This window comes from Choloepus didactylus, chromosome 18 (genome assembly GCF_015220235.1).
Source record: "Choloepus didactylus isolate mChoDid1 chromosome 18, mChoDid1.pri, whole genome shotgun sequence".
Classification (NCBI taxonomy): domain Eukaryota; kingdom Metazoa; phylum Chordata; class Mammalia; order Pilosa; family Megalonychidae; genus Choloepus; species Choloepus didactylus.
In genome coordinates this window covers 8,737,495-8,753,501 of record NC_051324.1, presented here as the reverse complement: position 1 = coordinate 8,753,501, position 16,007 = coordinate 8,737,495, and the positions used below count along the sequence as shown (strand labels likewise).

At 48.5% G+C, this 16,007-nt stretch overlaps 1 protein-coding gene across 1 annotated transcript in view; it reads left to right on the top strand.

The window, feature by feature from the left end:
* The first annotated feature begins 1,581 nt into the window (after window positions 1-1,581).
* The window catches only part of GLP2R (glucagon like peptide 2 receptor), a 64,714-nt gene continuing 50,288 nt past the window's right edge, over window positions 1,582-16,007 (top strand). The window contains exons 1-4 of the mRNA XM_037809523.1: window positions 1,582-1,770; window positions 8,135-8,222; window positions 10,002-10,106; window positions 13,926-14,051. Coding sequence (XP_037665451.1) covers window positions 1,582-1,770; window positions 8,135-8,222; window positions 10,002-10,106; window positions 13,926-14,051 — 508 coding nt within the window. The remainder of the gene's footprint in view (window positions 1,771-8,134; window positions 8,223-10,001; window positions 10,107-13,925; window positions 14,052-16,007) is intronic.

Below are 16,007 nucleotides of genomic sequence, written 5' to 3'. Positions count from 1 at the left end.
GAGATTAGATAGACTGTTCTCACAGAGCAGGTATTTTCTTTGCAAGCATGCAACTTGGTGGCTAGTTTTAAATGTGCAATCACAGAATTCCTTTGCAGACATCTCAAACGGATCAGAAGCCGTGACAGGCATTTTTCTCTTTCTGCATCTTCTCATCCTTCCCTCTGCTGCCCCAAAGAGAGGACCACATCGATTCCAGAGATCACCTCTTCAGATTTGGCACTTTACAGCTAAGGTTTAAAATCTTGCACTGGGGTTTCTAAGATTTCCAAGCTGATCTATTAAGGAATGCTCACCTGTTTTTCCCAGTTGTTCAGAATTTACTCAGTCAGGTAAGTTAACCAAAATGAGCTTCTGTGGTTAATTTGAATGGAAAACAAAACTAACTGAAAACATGTGCTGCTTACCTCTTGCTCACGTGATATTTCATCGAATCAGAGCTTCTGCTTGGGCCTCTAATTGGGGAGGCTGGGAAAGTTGGATGGAGAAGTTGGGAGTGGAATAGGAAGATGGTGCAGGTGGGGTGGGACAGGGTGGGGGTGGTGGAGCAGAGCCCTTCGGAGGTACAGCAAGGAGGCCCCTGGAGTAAAGGAACCCACCCAGAGAGGGTAGGGGGAGCATACAGCTGTGGTCAGGTGATTCTATTCAGAAGACCTGAACATCCTGCCTTTGCCATTTTCTTGCTGTGCAGCCTCGGGCAAGCAGCCTAACCTCTCTGAACCACGATGTTTCTCAGCTGTCAAGTGGGGTAATTAATCAGAGGCTTGTAGGGTTGTTTTGAGAATGGCTGAAATAGAATGATGGCTGAAAGGATTTTGTAAATGTGAATTGTGGTGAGAATGTACTGACATGTTAGTTAATAAGTGATGGATCCTGGATCCCATAAAAGGATCTGCCATGTGGGCTGCGCGGTGGGTGATCAGAACAAGCTGGCAGTCAAAACGAGAGAACATTTGACTTTCCGAGTCCCTTGTTTCGTAGACAAACCCTGATCGGGGCTGAAAGGTGGCCTCTGGGTCGGGAACCGCTCTCTCCTGGGTCCGTAGACTGACTCCTGTAATCTGGGCATAAACAGGGCCGAGAGGAGGTCCAGCTTTGTGGATGGAGGAGCTTAATGCCTTAGTAAGAAATACCCCCCACCCCCACCCCTCGCAAGCCGCCCGCCCCGGAACTGGCTCGGGGCCCACCCTCTCCTCCCAGCCGCTCCTGAGCAGCGCGGACCCGCAGACCGTCCCACCCCGGGCCTTTTGCACCGATCGGGACCTTGAGCTGGGGGTTCCCTGACCACTGTCCTTATTCTCCTCGGAAGTCCCCAAAAGCGCAGCCGACGTGGGGGAAAGTCTGGGGAACATCTTCCTGCTTTCGGGGGCCCCCGCAGCGGGGCCGAGACGCTGCTGCGGAGAAAACTGGGAGAGTCTGTGGATCTCCCCAGACGGGCTGGGACGCGCTCCGCGCGGCGTGGAGAGGGTGCGTGCAGACATTTCCCTGCCCCAAGAAGAGGAATGCAAGACGAGGCAGCCCGGGGCGCCCCCTGGACGGTTAGGGACATGTGTCGGCACTCGTGAGGGGGCAGCCAGGAAGATGAGGCTGGAGGCGAGCAGGACAGGGTCTGGGGCACGCCCGGCGGGGTCCCTGCCCGGAGCTCGTGGGCAGCTGGAGGGCATCCCCACGCCCCGGGGCACCCGCCCGGCCCCCTGCCCCAGGAAGCGCTCCCTGCAGGCCCCCGGGAGGTGCGTGCTGGCCCTGGTGCTGCTGTTTTCCATCCAGCAAGTAAGAGCAATTGTTATTATTATTAACATCAGTTGTGCTTATTTTCTGATTATGGAAGCAATTGAGGCCTCTTGCAGGCAATCTGGAAAATATGAAGTATTCAGTAAATAATGGTCAAGCATAATCTAGCATTTAGAGGTCATCCTCATTTTGGCATATTTTCCTCAAATCCTTTTTCTACGCATTTTTTTTACACAGCTGAAATTACGGTGCAACAAATATTTTGTCTCCTGGTTTCTGCTTTACATCATATTATAAGCATTTTTGCGTGTCAGCCTAGATTCTGTAAATATCATTTGAAATTGTTGTGTATATTCTCCTCTATGCCTTTGTCATTCTCTCAGGTTTGAACATTTAGGTAGAACAGCTAGTTCTTTTTACTTTTTCTTTTCTTACCCTTCTTTCTTTCTTTCCTTCCTTCTTCTTTCCTTTCCTTCCTTCCTTATTATAAAAGTATAGAATGCTCATTGTTTTAAAAAATTATACAAAAAAGTATACATATAAACTACAAACTCTCTAATTCCATTCTTCAGAGATCATCTTGATTCACAGTTCAGGACTTACACTTCTGCACATTCTTCTATGATTTATTTACACATAATTTTTAAAATTGTGGAATCTTACTATAAATATTATTTTGTAATTTTTTTTCTTAACCAGATACACTAATAACGCAGCCTAGTATATTTTTATGGAGCACTTATGCACTATGTCTGGTGCCAGGCACCTCCCTTATATTACCTCGTTTCATGCTCTCAGTCACCCTGTGAGGGGGTTTGTCTCGTTAGTCCCATTTTACAGGTGAGGAAACTGAGTCTCGGTGGGGGGTTGTTGAGTTACGTTTTTCTATGTCAGAAAATGGAGATCCATTGCCTGATGCTCAAGAGCTTCAAGGATGTATTGTAATGTATTTAACCCCTACAGTTGGGCTTGGTTGCCTTATTTTTCTCCTAGGAGACTAGAGCTTTTGCCACTTCTCTTTTCAGGGTTCCCTATTTATTCTGGGCCATGAGTTGAAGTCACACGCCTCTGAAAACAGAAGGTGCCCTGAGGAATGTCTGGGTTCCTTCTTTGGTGCTTATGCAGGATTATCCACTGTTTGCAGCGACCCCCATTTTCTTTCTTGCCTCAGGATTCCAAATCCCCTCCAGCCCTCCTATAAGGAGAGCCCGGGAGCCAGATCTCACCCAATCTCACCCTAATGGGCTTTCTTTGGTGCTAGCTGGGATTAGGCAGAAAACTCTGCAGCAAATCCTCCCTGAGGCTGCCTTCAGGCTTCATGGATGGTCAGTGTGAGCCCAAGGGGCAGGTGACCCCAGCCTGCCTGCCGCCCCCAGGGCTCCAATCGGGTACTGGCTGCAGCCACTGTTGGGAGGTTGACACAGAACTCTCATCCTTGCTTCGATTCTCTGAATATTTCATGTTAAGGACCCACTTGTCTAGTTTTGTTGGCCATCCATCCACAGACATGAAGCACTGCTGCAACGCTTTTCGTTGTATTGCAAAAGGCTTCCTCATATATCATGCTGCTTAAACTCCACAGCTAGCCTCTGAGAAAAGTGTTATTACCGAACCCATTTTACAGATGGAGAGACTGAGTTTCAGAGGGGTTAATTGATTGTCCACCGCCATGGAGCTCCTGAGCAGTGGAGTGGGTCCGTCTACACAGGGTGCTTGAATTCTGAGTTCTTTCTTCCAAAGCTCTCCGTGGGAGCTGCTGACGTGAATATTTGTATATCACACAGCAGGCTCTGCACAGCCTCAAGGCGGCTTACCAGGCCAACAAAGCCACCTTTGGCCTTTCTGCGCTGGTATTTTCGTAAGCGATGGCGTGCTCACTGACAGCATCCTCACCCGCCTCCAGCCCTGCACCCCTACTTTCTGTGTTTCCAGACCCTCTTCTCTCTGTCTGTCCTCCATTGTGTGGCTGCATAATTCTGATGACCTTCCTCTTGGTTCTCCATCTGAAACCTCATTTCTTTCTCCAGATATTTATTTTATAAGGCTTTGCGTAGACTTTCATGATAAATTTTGCTTATAGACGCTATCCCTACATGGAATATAAATGACCATGGCGTGTTTTCTGGCAGGAAGCCTTCAACCTCTCAAATATTGTTGGACAAAGTGTAAAATGGTGCATATTTTAAAAATTTAAAAAAATTTGGCAAGGATAGTTTGGCAGTATGTGATCAAAAATCTTTAAAAATGCGTATACTGTATGACCCAGAAATTCCAGTTGTAAGAATTTCTCCTGAGAAAACGAAGATGTGCTTACAAATTTAACTAGGAGAATTTTCATCACATCATTTATATCAGCAAACCTCTGAAAACAACAATGCTAGAGCATTTAAAAAATGAATTGTGTTATATTCACTCATAGAATACCATGTGACCATTAAAAGGGTGTTTTAGAAATATCTTTCTTGACATGGCAAGAGTCCATAATATGTTTTCTGGTGAAAGCAGGCTACAAAATAGCCTGAGAGATAGAGAAAAAGGAAGGAAGGGAGGGAGGGAGGGAGGGAGGAGAGAAGAAAGACAGAGGGAAGGGAGAGAAGAAAGGAAGGGAGGGAGGGAGAAAGGGGGTGTTTGTGTGCAGAGAAAAGAGTCTGGAAAGAGATGTTATCTTAAGGGTCATAAGGATTTTATTTTTCCTTTTCCTTAATCCCTTCTTGGCCAGGGTGGGCTTTATGCTGGTTGCCGACATACGGGAAGGAGAGTCGAGATCAAACTGGGTTTTCCAGGTAGAAAGAATTTCACTCACGTATTTCCCTTCTCCCTTGCTTTGTTTGGGAAACCAGCAGCGATCGAATCTGGGGGTTCCTCTTGTGTTTTTGGTGTCTTCAGGACAAGTACCTGGGAAGATAGCCCACATTCAGTGTGTTTGGTTTCTTTTCTCTGCTTTTGACCATGGCCATTAGCCACAGCAGGGGGCAGGGGCTGTTAGCCCTAGAATAGCTACATAGATGCTGACTTTATCGTCTCTCCCAGGTCCCATGGAGGTTCTTCTCCTGTGGTCATAAATCACACCTTATCCCACAAAGGACCTTAGTCTTGGAGGACTCTAGAAGCTTGTCAACTTTTCTGCTGAATTTGTAAAAAGAATATAGTCAGTTATGGTTGCATTAGAATGTTTATTTCTTTAAACAATTGTGTTAATAAATGTACATCTTACCTCTTGGGCTATAACGCAGAGAGAGAAATGATGGATAGAGATTTGAAACTCTTTGGAAACAGACTGAGGAATAAATAGCAATGATTTCATCATCCTTGTCTTCATGGTTCCCAAACTGTGTGCCAAGGTGCCCTACGACGGTGCTGAGAGGTGGTTTAATTTTTCAAGGGAAGCACAGCAATATGTAACATCCGCCAGACTGTGCAAACTGCTAGCTTGAGGAACTTCACAGTTTCAGCATTAGATGGCACTACAGGCCTCTTGATGATGTCATATTCTTGCAAACCTGGGTTCTCTGCAGTCGCTGTGAAAAAAAGCAAGTACCCCTGGAAAATCAGTATGGAACAGGGAACGAAGGTGGTGTGCCCAATGTGATTCTAAGGTTTGAGAGTGCCCAGTAGGCACTAACTTGTTAAGACAAATACTTAAGTTGTTTGCTTTACCTACTTAATAAATGGGACTTTCAAGATTTCTTTTGGCCTGGGTCGGGGTGATGAAAAAATTACAGACACAATAAGAGCTCCATCAACTAAGAAAGTTTAGAAACTTATGGCCTAAATGATCCCAACTAGCTCTTCTTCCAAAAGTTGGCCGTGTGAGTCTCATGGAAAAGGTGCAAAGAATTCACCCATAGACCCCATCCTGATGCCATAATTTTGGGGGGAAGAGGGTTCTAGGAAGAGGAGAGAGAGGATAGATCAGACTAAATTACTCAGGAATTGAAAACTGGCCGTCCCTTGGGCTCGTAGTTGGGTTATATTTGACCGATGACATGTATGTGTGGGTGTGTTTAATTAAATTTGAGTGCCTTTAGACAGAACATCTCCCAGTTTGCCGCAGGCTTCTCCACTCCCTATTCTCCACCTGGCCTCCTTCACTCTTTTGGGCTGTCTGCCTGGCCCGAGACGGCATTTGACAGGAGACAAAGCCTCAGAGTCAACAGATTAATTGAATGTTCTTAGCCCAGATTACATGTTGAACCCCTCCTCCCTTCATTCTCCACTCAGTCCCCATCCTTCACCCCATAACGACACTTCTGCTTCTTTAGTTGTAGAATGAGGGAAACAACTCCTTCCCTGTGCTAGGGGCTTGATTCAGAGAGAAGGGCATATCTCAGTCCTCAGGGGAGTTACAGGATGGTGAGGGAGATGGATGAGTAAAGTACTGAGGACACTCCTGGGTGATGGGCCCTGGGAATCTGGAATCCAGGATCTGGGGTCCATCATGTGTGGGGCACAGAGAAGGAGAGTCACTAGCTTGAGACTTCAGGGAGAGAGGTGGGGTTGAGGTGGGCCTTGAGGGATGAATAGGAGTTAGCCAGGTGAAAAAGAGGGCTGAAGGGAGGGCCAGTGGGAAGTGCCAAGATGTGAAGTCGTGAATGAGCACGGCTGGTGGAGAGGGACGATGGCCGAGAAGTTAAATCTTGGGTCCTCAGGCCACGAGAGGAAGGCTCAGCAGGAGGGTCCTGTGCTCAGGTCTTCCCTCTGGACCTTCACAGTGTGGAGCGTGGATGGTGCAGAGGTGGAGGAGAGGGGAGGCAGGGTTGGGCAGGAGAGAAATTTAGGAGGTGGGATTCCGCGTGGGGGTGGAGTGAGTGAGGAGTTGAGGACAACTCCCAGCTTCTGGTTTGTGATTCAGGGGCCAGTGGTGCTGAGGATGGAGCGTGTCTGGAAAAGAGGATGGCAGGGCAAGAATGTCACTTGACTTAGTCTTCCAATGGATTATGGAATCGTCGTATCTTCTCTTACAGATCCCAAGTCCTTTAGGGCATCTTTGTGCATCTTTGGATCCCCTTTTGTTCCTCCTTAACACACGGCCTGGTGCACGATAGGCACTCTATTAAGATGAGTAATTTGAACAGTAGAAGAGAGAGCTCTTTTTGATACTTTAAACAAACAAAAAAGAGATATAAATGAACAATTAGAAGTTGTTAGACAACTCAATTATCTCAAAAAAGCCTGCACTATATTCCCAAGGAATCTATGGGGCAAGATGGTTAATGTGAGAAAGGAAAAATTCATGAAGCCACAATACAGCAGCAAAGTAACATCTACCCATTGTCTTTGACTCTGTGCCCATAGGGCTCGGGGCCAGATGGCACAAGCCCCTGTAATTTCTGCCTACTCCTCTTTTTTTTTTTTTTCTTTAAATTAAATTCAGTTTTATTGCAATACATTCACACACCATACAATCATCCATGGTATACAAGCCACTGTCCACAGTATGATAACATAGTTATGCGTTCATCACCACAATCTATCTCTGAACATTTTCCTTACATCAGAAAGAACCAGAACAAGAATAAAACATGAAAGTGAAAAAAGAACACCCAAATCATTCCCCCAACCCACCCCATTTGTCCTTTAGTTTTTATCCCCATTCCTCCACTCATCCATACACTAGATAAAGGGGGTGTGATCCACAAGGTCTTCACAATCACACTGTCACGCCTTGTAATCTACATTATTATATAATTGTCTTCAGGAGTCCAGACTGCTGGGTTGGAGTTTGGTAGTTTCAGGTATTTACTTCTAGGTATTCCAATACATTAAAGCCTAAGAGGTGTTATCTACATAGTGCATAAGAATGTCCACCAGAGTGACCTCTCGACTCCATTTGGAATCTCTCAGCCACTGAAACTATTTCGTCTCATTTTGCATCCCCCTTTTGGTCAAGAAGATACTTTCAGTCCCACGATGCCGGGTCCACATTCATCCCTGGGAGTCATATTCTGCTTTGCCAGGGAGATTTACACCCCTGGGAGTCGGGTCCCACGTAGGGGGGAGGTCTGCCCACTCTTCTTTGACACATTATATTGACCCTCTGATGCGATGCTTCTTCTCTCTCTGGGATCCACGTAGCCTTGGGAGTGTGCTACTATTTGTCCGAAAGGGTGTGAAACTTTAGGATAAACATATCATGTCCTCTTGAAATGTCAACCTCAGCTGAAAATTTTTGAAGAAAATCTTTGATATTTGAATTAAAACCGATGTGATTAGATTGTGGAGTGAATGTAAAATTCATATGTATTTTTAAGAAAGAACATAAGATGCCAAAGAAAGTTTATTCTCGGTGCAGGCCCCTAGAGGTACTCTAGTGGGAAGGTTTGAGTGTGCTAGCGTGAGAGGATAATAAGGTCACATCTGTGTTTGCAGCCATCTGTGGGTCACCGTGCTTTTGTCTGCTCAGGTTACAGGATCTCTCCTTAAGGAGACAACTCGGAAGTGGGCTCAGTACAAAGAGACATGTCTCAGAGACTTACTCAAGGAACCTTCTGGTAAGCACATGCATTTGTTATTTATGGCTGTGTTACAAATTACCTCAAAACGTAGGGACTTAAAACAATAATGACCATTTATTATCTCTCTGTTTCTGTGGGTCGGGAATTGAGACGACAGGTTGGGAATGGCTTGTTTCTGCTCTTCAGCATCCGGGGCTTCAGCTGGGAGACTTGAAGCCCGGGGGCTCGTTCACTCACATGTCTGCAGGTCCGTGCTGGCTGTCAGCTGAGAATCCAGCAGGGACTGTTCCAGAACGTGGCCACACAGCTTCTCCATGTGGTCTGTTGCTTCCACACAGCATGGTGGCTGGGTTCCATGGGCCAGCTCTACTGGACACCATATCCCCTTTTATGACCTAGCCCTGGACATCACACAGTGTCACTTCTGCCATGTTCAATTGGGTGAGAAGTCACAAAGGTCCACTTAGGTTCAAGAGGAGGGAATAGACTCCCCACCTCTCACTGTAAAAAGAGCATGTGAGATGGGACATACATTGGTGCCGCCATCTTTGATAAAGTCAATCCATCACAGCAAATGCACTGCCTAATTATATGACACGAGTAACTGTCATGGATTAACCTGGGAATCTGTTGGGTTGGGGAGGGGTCTCCAGTCTCCCAGGACATAAGAATATTTATCTTGTCCAAGTTGACACTGGGAAGAAAAGCAGCCTTGCCCCATTGCCTCTAAGCACTGGGGAGCTGGATAAAAGCCACCTCCTCCTTTTTCTCCCAGATTCTTTCAGATTCTTTCATTAGGGGCTTGAAGGGTGACCTGAAGGCATCCCCAGGCCTCAAGCCATATCCCTTTCCTTCTAAAGATCCCTTCTTCCCAGGGAGGTGACACTCAAGGCTGATATCAGATGTGAAAACCTCTTCCCAATTTGGGGAGAACTGTTTCCTGAGGCCAAAGTAGGGCAGATCCTATATCTGGAGACATGGAGTTAGCAGCTCAGCTGGCTGAGTAGTGGCCTCACAGAATGGGTGTCCCTTGCCAGCTCATAACCCAGCAGATCTGCATTTGTAGGAGTTTGGATGCTGATAACCTGGCTGTTCATTGGGGTGGGCCCTGAGTTCTAGATAATAGGGAGCAGATGGTGGGGAATGATGTTGGTTCCCAAAAGTTAGGAGTTTACAATATGGAAGGACGGCACCCCACCTGACTGGGTCTTGTGTCTGTAGCTTCCTCATGCCAATCTCTGGGGTGTAAAACATCCCCTGAGCATGAGCTGTTCTGAATATTTCACAGCAACCATTGGCTCTGTCTTCAAATGGAGAAATATAACCAGGTACAGCTTGGGTTGGATTTACTTGACCAAGAACCCCAATTCCACTGACCGCCTTGTATCCACTGGTTAAATAGTTTGTACATCTCACAGGGTCAGGTTTTTCTAGGATCTAATTGGTGAAGGTTTTATAATAATTTAGTTAACTGTGGAACATAAGGCAACCGGCTGAACCTTCACATGTCCTCCTGACCCTGAGTTTCTGTGCATTCCAGTTCATGTAAAATAAACCAAAATCAGTATGACGTATCCTTTGACATAATAAACTGGGCCACGGCCAGAGGTCAAGTTGGGCCGTGAAGCCACAATGTTTGGGGTTGCCTTAAGTATTCCTGTGCGCTCTGCATCGTCCCTTGTGACACAGGGGTCGCCGTGCTGGCCCCTGCACAGTTGGCACCAGCTTCTGACACCAGGGCGGCAGGCCCTGTGGCCCATCGGTGGGCTCTGTGCTCAGACACAATGGTTGATTGGGCCCCTCTTCTCTCCGTAGGTATATTTTGTAACGGGACGTTTGATAAATATGTCTGCTGGCCTCATTCCTCTCCGGGAAATGTCTCCGTACCCTGCCCCTCCTACTTGCCTTGGTGGCGTGAAGGTAACAGGTCTTATTTTACCAATTCCCAACTGTTTCTTTAAAGGCTGGTCCCTCTTGGGGAGATCAGCAGGGAGTGGTTAGAGAGAGGGCTTCCGCCAGGTGCTTTTCTCATGTCCCCTTCTCATCTCTCAATAATACATCCACGTTCTTTGCTCTGTTTCTCCTCTTGGCTTTCCAAAATTCTCTTGTTCCTGGATGTTCCCTATGCAATAATTGTCTTTGCTCTGAAGATTGTAGATCCCAGTCCCCTCTACCATAGATTTGGCTGCAATAAGGGTGAGAATTATCAGAGGGGCAGGAGGTAGAGGAGAAAGATTGGGATGCTCACATCCACATGAGTTTGGGTTTGTTAGATGAAGAAGGAGGACTTTAAAACTACTCTTGCTTAAATATTGGAAGGAAGAGCCATTGGATTGGTGCTTTTAAGCCCTGTGGGACTTGGGTGGAGAATTTAGCCACCTAACTTACCCAGCTCCTGCTTAAGGAAGCAAATGCTAGTTGGGAACCCAGGAGAATACCCCACCCCACCCTGCCCTACCCCACCAACTAGACCTCCTTCCTGTTTTATTCTGGAAGGGGAGAGAAGCAGTCACTGGTGAGAACACTGTTGCCTTTGGCCAAAACCCATGGCAGATCTAAGAACAAGTAAAATCATTCTCAGGACATAAGCAATTTGCCAAGTTCCAGACCCAGCAAAGTGAGAGTGGGTTTCCACGGAGGTAAGATGATAAATGAAATGTATTTCATTTCAGCCCAATAAATTGTCACATTGGTGAAACTTTGGTTTCAATTTTTTTGAGAATTCTAGTGCAGAGAAAGAGTTTTGAAGGAAAATATATTTCTGGGTAGGAAAGTAAGTGACTCCAAATGGGTCCCTGTGGTGCAAATAGATCGTCATGACAATGCACAGGGTTAGAGAAGCTTGTCTATAGACACAAAGGGTTGAAGAAGAGGTCTTGTGAAATGAGAGAGGAATGAGCATTACAGTCTGAGAAGGGAGAGAATGTACCACTGAGAACAAGGTGTGATGGGATACGGGACTGGTTGATGAGGCTGGAGCCTGTGAAGGAAACTGTGCATTACACTAAGGATTTCAAACCTTCCCCTGTAGACAAAAATGATGTGGAGCTGCTGAAAAGGCGAAGACGTGAAGGACATGATGGGATTTGTTGTTGACAGCATGTGCCTGGAGGACCAGAGGGTTGGAGGGGGCTCAGGGAGGCGAGTTTGGGAGCTACTGCAGTGTCCAAAAAGAGAGGAGGAGGGCCTGACTTGGCGGAGGTGAGGGGCTGGGGGAAAGGGAAAAGATCAAAGAAAAATCAGTGGTAGAATGGTGACTCCTCATCAGTTGGATTGAGAATTGAGGGACAAAGAGAGGAGTGGAAAACGGAGAAGAGAGGCAAAGAAACGCCTCCACTTACATTCCCCATCTCGCTAACAGTCTCACCTCCCCCTGGTTCCACTCAAACACACCCTCAGCTGGGTGATGGCCCAGTTTTTGGTGCCTGCTTCCCTCCACCCCACAGGTGCTGCCTCAGGGGGGTCCTCATCCCCCTCCATCGCTGCTTTCCTGCTCTCCCCACTGGCCCTCCTTCCCACCCATGCTCCAGGGAGCTTCCGAGAATGCACATGGGTGGTGGCAGGCCCCCATCACTGGCCTCTGGGACCTGGCCCTGCAGCTCTCTCGGTGCCCTCTCCCACCTCCTCTTTTCCTTCCATTGCAGCCCAAAGAACAACGCCCGAGTCCATGCACGTCCCCACAGCCCACCACCCGGTGCCTTGGCTCACACCTCCCTGTCCCCGCCATGCCTCAGAGGCTCTGTCCTCCCGTTCTGCCTGTGAATGCAACTTCAGTTCTTAGCTTGGACCTTCCGTCTCTCTGGAGAATCCCTCTTGGCTTTTCCCACGTGTACAGGGGACCTGACCTTTCTTTGGCCTCATGTGTATCTGCACAGTTTTCTGTCTTTGCATTTACAACACTTAATGGCACTCTTTAATTTGCACGTCTCCTTCCCCTGCTACACTTTGAGTGGCGTCTCCTTCATCTTTGCAGCCCCAACACAGAGCATTTTGGGGACCTGGAGAGCAAGGTGCTCCGCCATTTTCCCGTGGCATTACCGACAGTCACTCGTTCAACAAATATTTACTTAGTACCTGCCAGGAGCCAGGCTTTGTTTTAAGTGCTTGGGATATATCAGTGACCAAAAACAGGGTGAAATCCTTCTCCTTGTAGGGCTTATATTCTAGTAGAGGAGGCAGATAATAATCCATAAACATCATAAATAAGTCAAGTATAGAGTATGAAAGTGATATATTTAAAAAATAAAGTGTGGTAAGGAGATGTGAGTTTTGGAGTGGGGTGGGGGAGTGAGTTGCAGTTTTAAACGGGGTGGTCAGAGTAGACCTCCATGGTGAGATGACATTTTAGTAAAGACTCTCAGGAGGTGGAGGATTTGGCCAGCAGAGGAATAGTGTGGAGGAGGGAAGGGGTCATCAGAGCGGAGGCCCCTCATGGGCAGCCCCACGCCTGGAGTGTTCCATGGAGAGCCAGGATGTGAGTGTGGCTGGAGCAAGGTGAGAAAGTGGGAGAGAAGCTGCAGGAGGCTGGGTCCGAGTGGGCTGGGGGCCAGATCTCATAGGGTTCTGCGGGAGGCCACAGGTGGGCTCTGACTTATTCCCAGGGAACCCGGGAAGATTTTGAGTGGAGGAGTGGCTGATGTGCCTGGCATTTTATTCAGGTCACTCTGACTGCTGGTTCAACCAGAGACCGAGGGGCAGGAGTGTTGGAGGCATTTGCAGGGATCCAGGTGAGAGATGATGGTGGTTTGATGGTGGCAGCAGGAGGTGACTCGCAGTGGTCGGATTCTGGATATATTTGGAGGAAGAAATGACAGGATTGGCTGATGGACCAGATGAGGGACAGGAGAGACGGAAGCAAGGACGTTGCCAAGGCTTGGGGCCTGAGGAACTGGAGGCATGGGCGGTGGAGGTGGTAGAAATCTGTGGGGGAGCAGATCGGAGGAGAAGATGACGAGTTGGTTTGGGGGCGTGTTGTTTGGATGTCGGTGAGACGTCCCAGCAGAGCTAGCTGTCTGGCAGGTGGGCAGTGAAGGCGCAATATGGCCATTCATCACCTGAATTCACCAAGATCGTTACCGTTGGCACACTCTGTGCAAGGGCAGGACCGAGAAGTTCCAGCAAGTTTCCATTTCTCATTGGCAAGTCCATCCCTGGACCTCTAGATGGAAGGACCTTGGGGAGGGACCCCTGGTGCAGACGTGGACAGAGGCTTTACCCATCACTCATACCTCTCATTTCATCCTCCCCACAACCACGGAGGGTCTAATAAATAAATAGGGTTCATAAAACCCATTGTTATCCCCCCCAAAGAAGAATCTGGAAGGCTAAGAGTAGGTGTGCCAGGCCCAAGGCCCCAAAGCAGAGCGGGGTTTTTCCTTCATCACGTTGGCATTTGGGCATCAGAGAGAGGGGCCCTCTGAGCAAGTGTTGGGACCAGAGTCCGCGTCCCCCAGCTGCGCTGCACCCCGGAGCCCTTAAAACATCCCTGAGTCACCGGGGATGTTCCAACTCCAAGACTTTGGGTAAACACAGCAGACATTAGCGGATCATGGTTTGTTAAAGAAATCGAGAGGCCTCCGTGTTTTTCTCTCCATCCCAAATAAACAGTAGAAATTCTAATGAGCCCCCAAAGGGAAATGAAAACCTTTCTCCCTGGGATTTTCCACAGCTTGGTGGGGAGGGTGAGGACTGCAGGGCCATGTGTGTCGATCTTTCCTCCAAAACCCTGTTTACTTTCAGAGAGCTCGGAAAGGGCCCACAGACGCTGCTTGGCTCAGGGGACTTGGCAGATGCGGGAGAACTCCACGGGAATCTGGCAGGATGACTCTGAATGCTCTGAAAACCACAGCTTCAAACAAAACGTGAGTCTGCTGAGCTCGGCCCTGAGGTGCCCGGGGCTCAAACCGCCCTCCATCAGGGCACCGAGGGGCCGGCAGGAGCAAGAGAAGGTCCAGGATCACACGAAGCAGCAGCCTCTGAGATGGCCCCTGCATATCTTCTCTCACGAGGGGAATATGAAATCCCAAGGGGAGTCAGCCTCTCGGCCTCGGTTCTGGCCTTCATGCTTGCTGTTCCTTCTACCTGGATGCCCTTCCACGTTGCCCCATGGTTGTTGGGTCCTTCTCGTCATTCAGGTTACAGCTCCGATGGCTCCTCATCAGAGAGCTGTCCCGCGGCCACCAGTCACATTCTAGCCTCCTGGTCGCTGTCTCACCCCCACACCACCACCACCACCACCCATTTAGTCCCTCTAAAGCACATGCTGTCCTCTGAAATTCTCATGTGTTTGCTTATTTGTCACCTGTCCTGCTCACTAGCAAGTAGATTCAGGGAGAGCAGGGAATTTGCCTTGGGGGAGGCTGCGTGGCACAGGGGTCACCAGCCCAGGCTCTAGGGACAGACAGTGTAACTTCACACCCAGGCCCAGAACAAGCCACTGCACGTCTCTGTGCCTCGGTTTCCTCATCTGCCAAGTGGGGATCGTATTTGCTATGTGTGAATGTTGCAAAGATTTAAATGGCAGATAGATATAAAATGATCAGGACAAAACCTGACACGTGGTAAGCATGCTGCAAATTTGCCTTTCTGTGCCCTCACCTGGATCTCGCTTGCTACCTGGCACATCACAGCTACTCAGTCAGTTGATTGGATGAATAAATCCTTTGATGCCTTGGACTTCTCTCCGAGAATTTCCTTTCCAGAATCCTCTTCTGCAGCCCCTGCCTGGCCACAGCCTGCTCTTCCCCACTTTCTTGTTGTCTGTTGCTCTCCTCCCTGAAGACCTCCTGTTTGTCCCAATCCTGCCTACTTTCCCTCAATTTGCAGAGCAGGAAGCTGCATGGAACAGAGGAAGAGGCTTTTGGGAATCAGACCAAAATCTAGGGCCAAATCGTGGTGGCTTTCATTCAGGCAGTCAAGCCACAGGCATTAATGGAGCACTTACTGTGTGCTAGATTTTGCACCAGGACACTCACGAGATACAGATGCTTCCTTCCAAGGTGCTTAGTGTCTCACAGGCGTAGAGACAGGTGCACAGAGCAGTGTGGAAACCGCTATGTCAGTAGATGTATAGGGTGCTCGGGGGGGGGGGGGGACACAAAGAGGGGAGATGGACCTATATTGGGGGTCAGGAAGGCTTCTCGAGGGAAGCAGCACTGCTGCCAAGCCTGGAAGGGGGAGATGGAGACAGCCGTGGGAAGAGGGAGAGCAAAAACATTCCCGGTGGAAGGAAAACCACATGTCAGAATCAGGAGGGCGTGGGGCTCCGGGCGGCTTTAAGTGCCGCCATGGGAGGAGGACCAGGCTGGTGCAGGTTTAGGGAGAGGACAGGCAGATGAGCGGGTGTAAGGATGATGTCCCCAGTCCTTTGCACCTTCAGGTAGCGGAGTGACATAACTCAGAGTAGGCTTTGAAAGGACCACGCTGGCAAGGTGGAGAGCCAGGGGCTGGAGGCTGGAGGTGGGGGACCAGGAAGGAGCCCTGCAGGAACCCAGCCCAGGTAAGAGGAGAAGGCTAGAAGAGGGAGGATGGACTTACAGGTCACCGAAGAGGAAAACAATAGGACCAGGAGCTGGAGGTGAAGGAAAGGGTATCAAAATCTCCGGTTTCCGGCTTGGGCTGCTGAGTAGATCCGAGATGCCCTTTGATCCGTCCCAGCTTCTTAGTATCTCCTTAGCTAATTCTCTGTCCTAACTGGGGCCTGCAAATCACCCCATCCCTTCAAGTTGTGTCTACCTTCTTTCATAGTTCAGTTGGATTTTTCATGTCTTTAGCTTTCTTCAGCCGTTGTAATATTTTCCATCAAGCACTAAAGGTATTTTG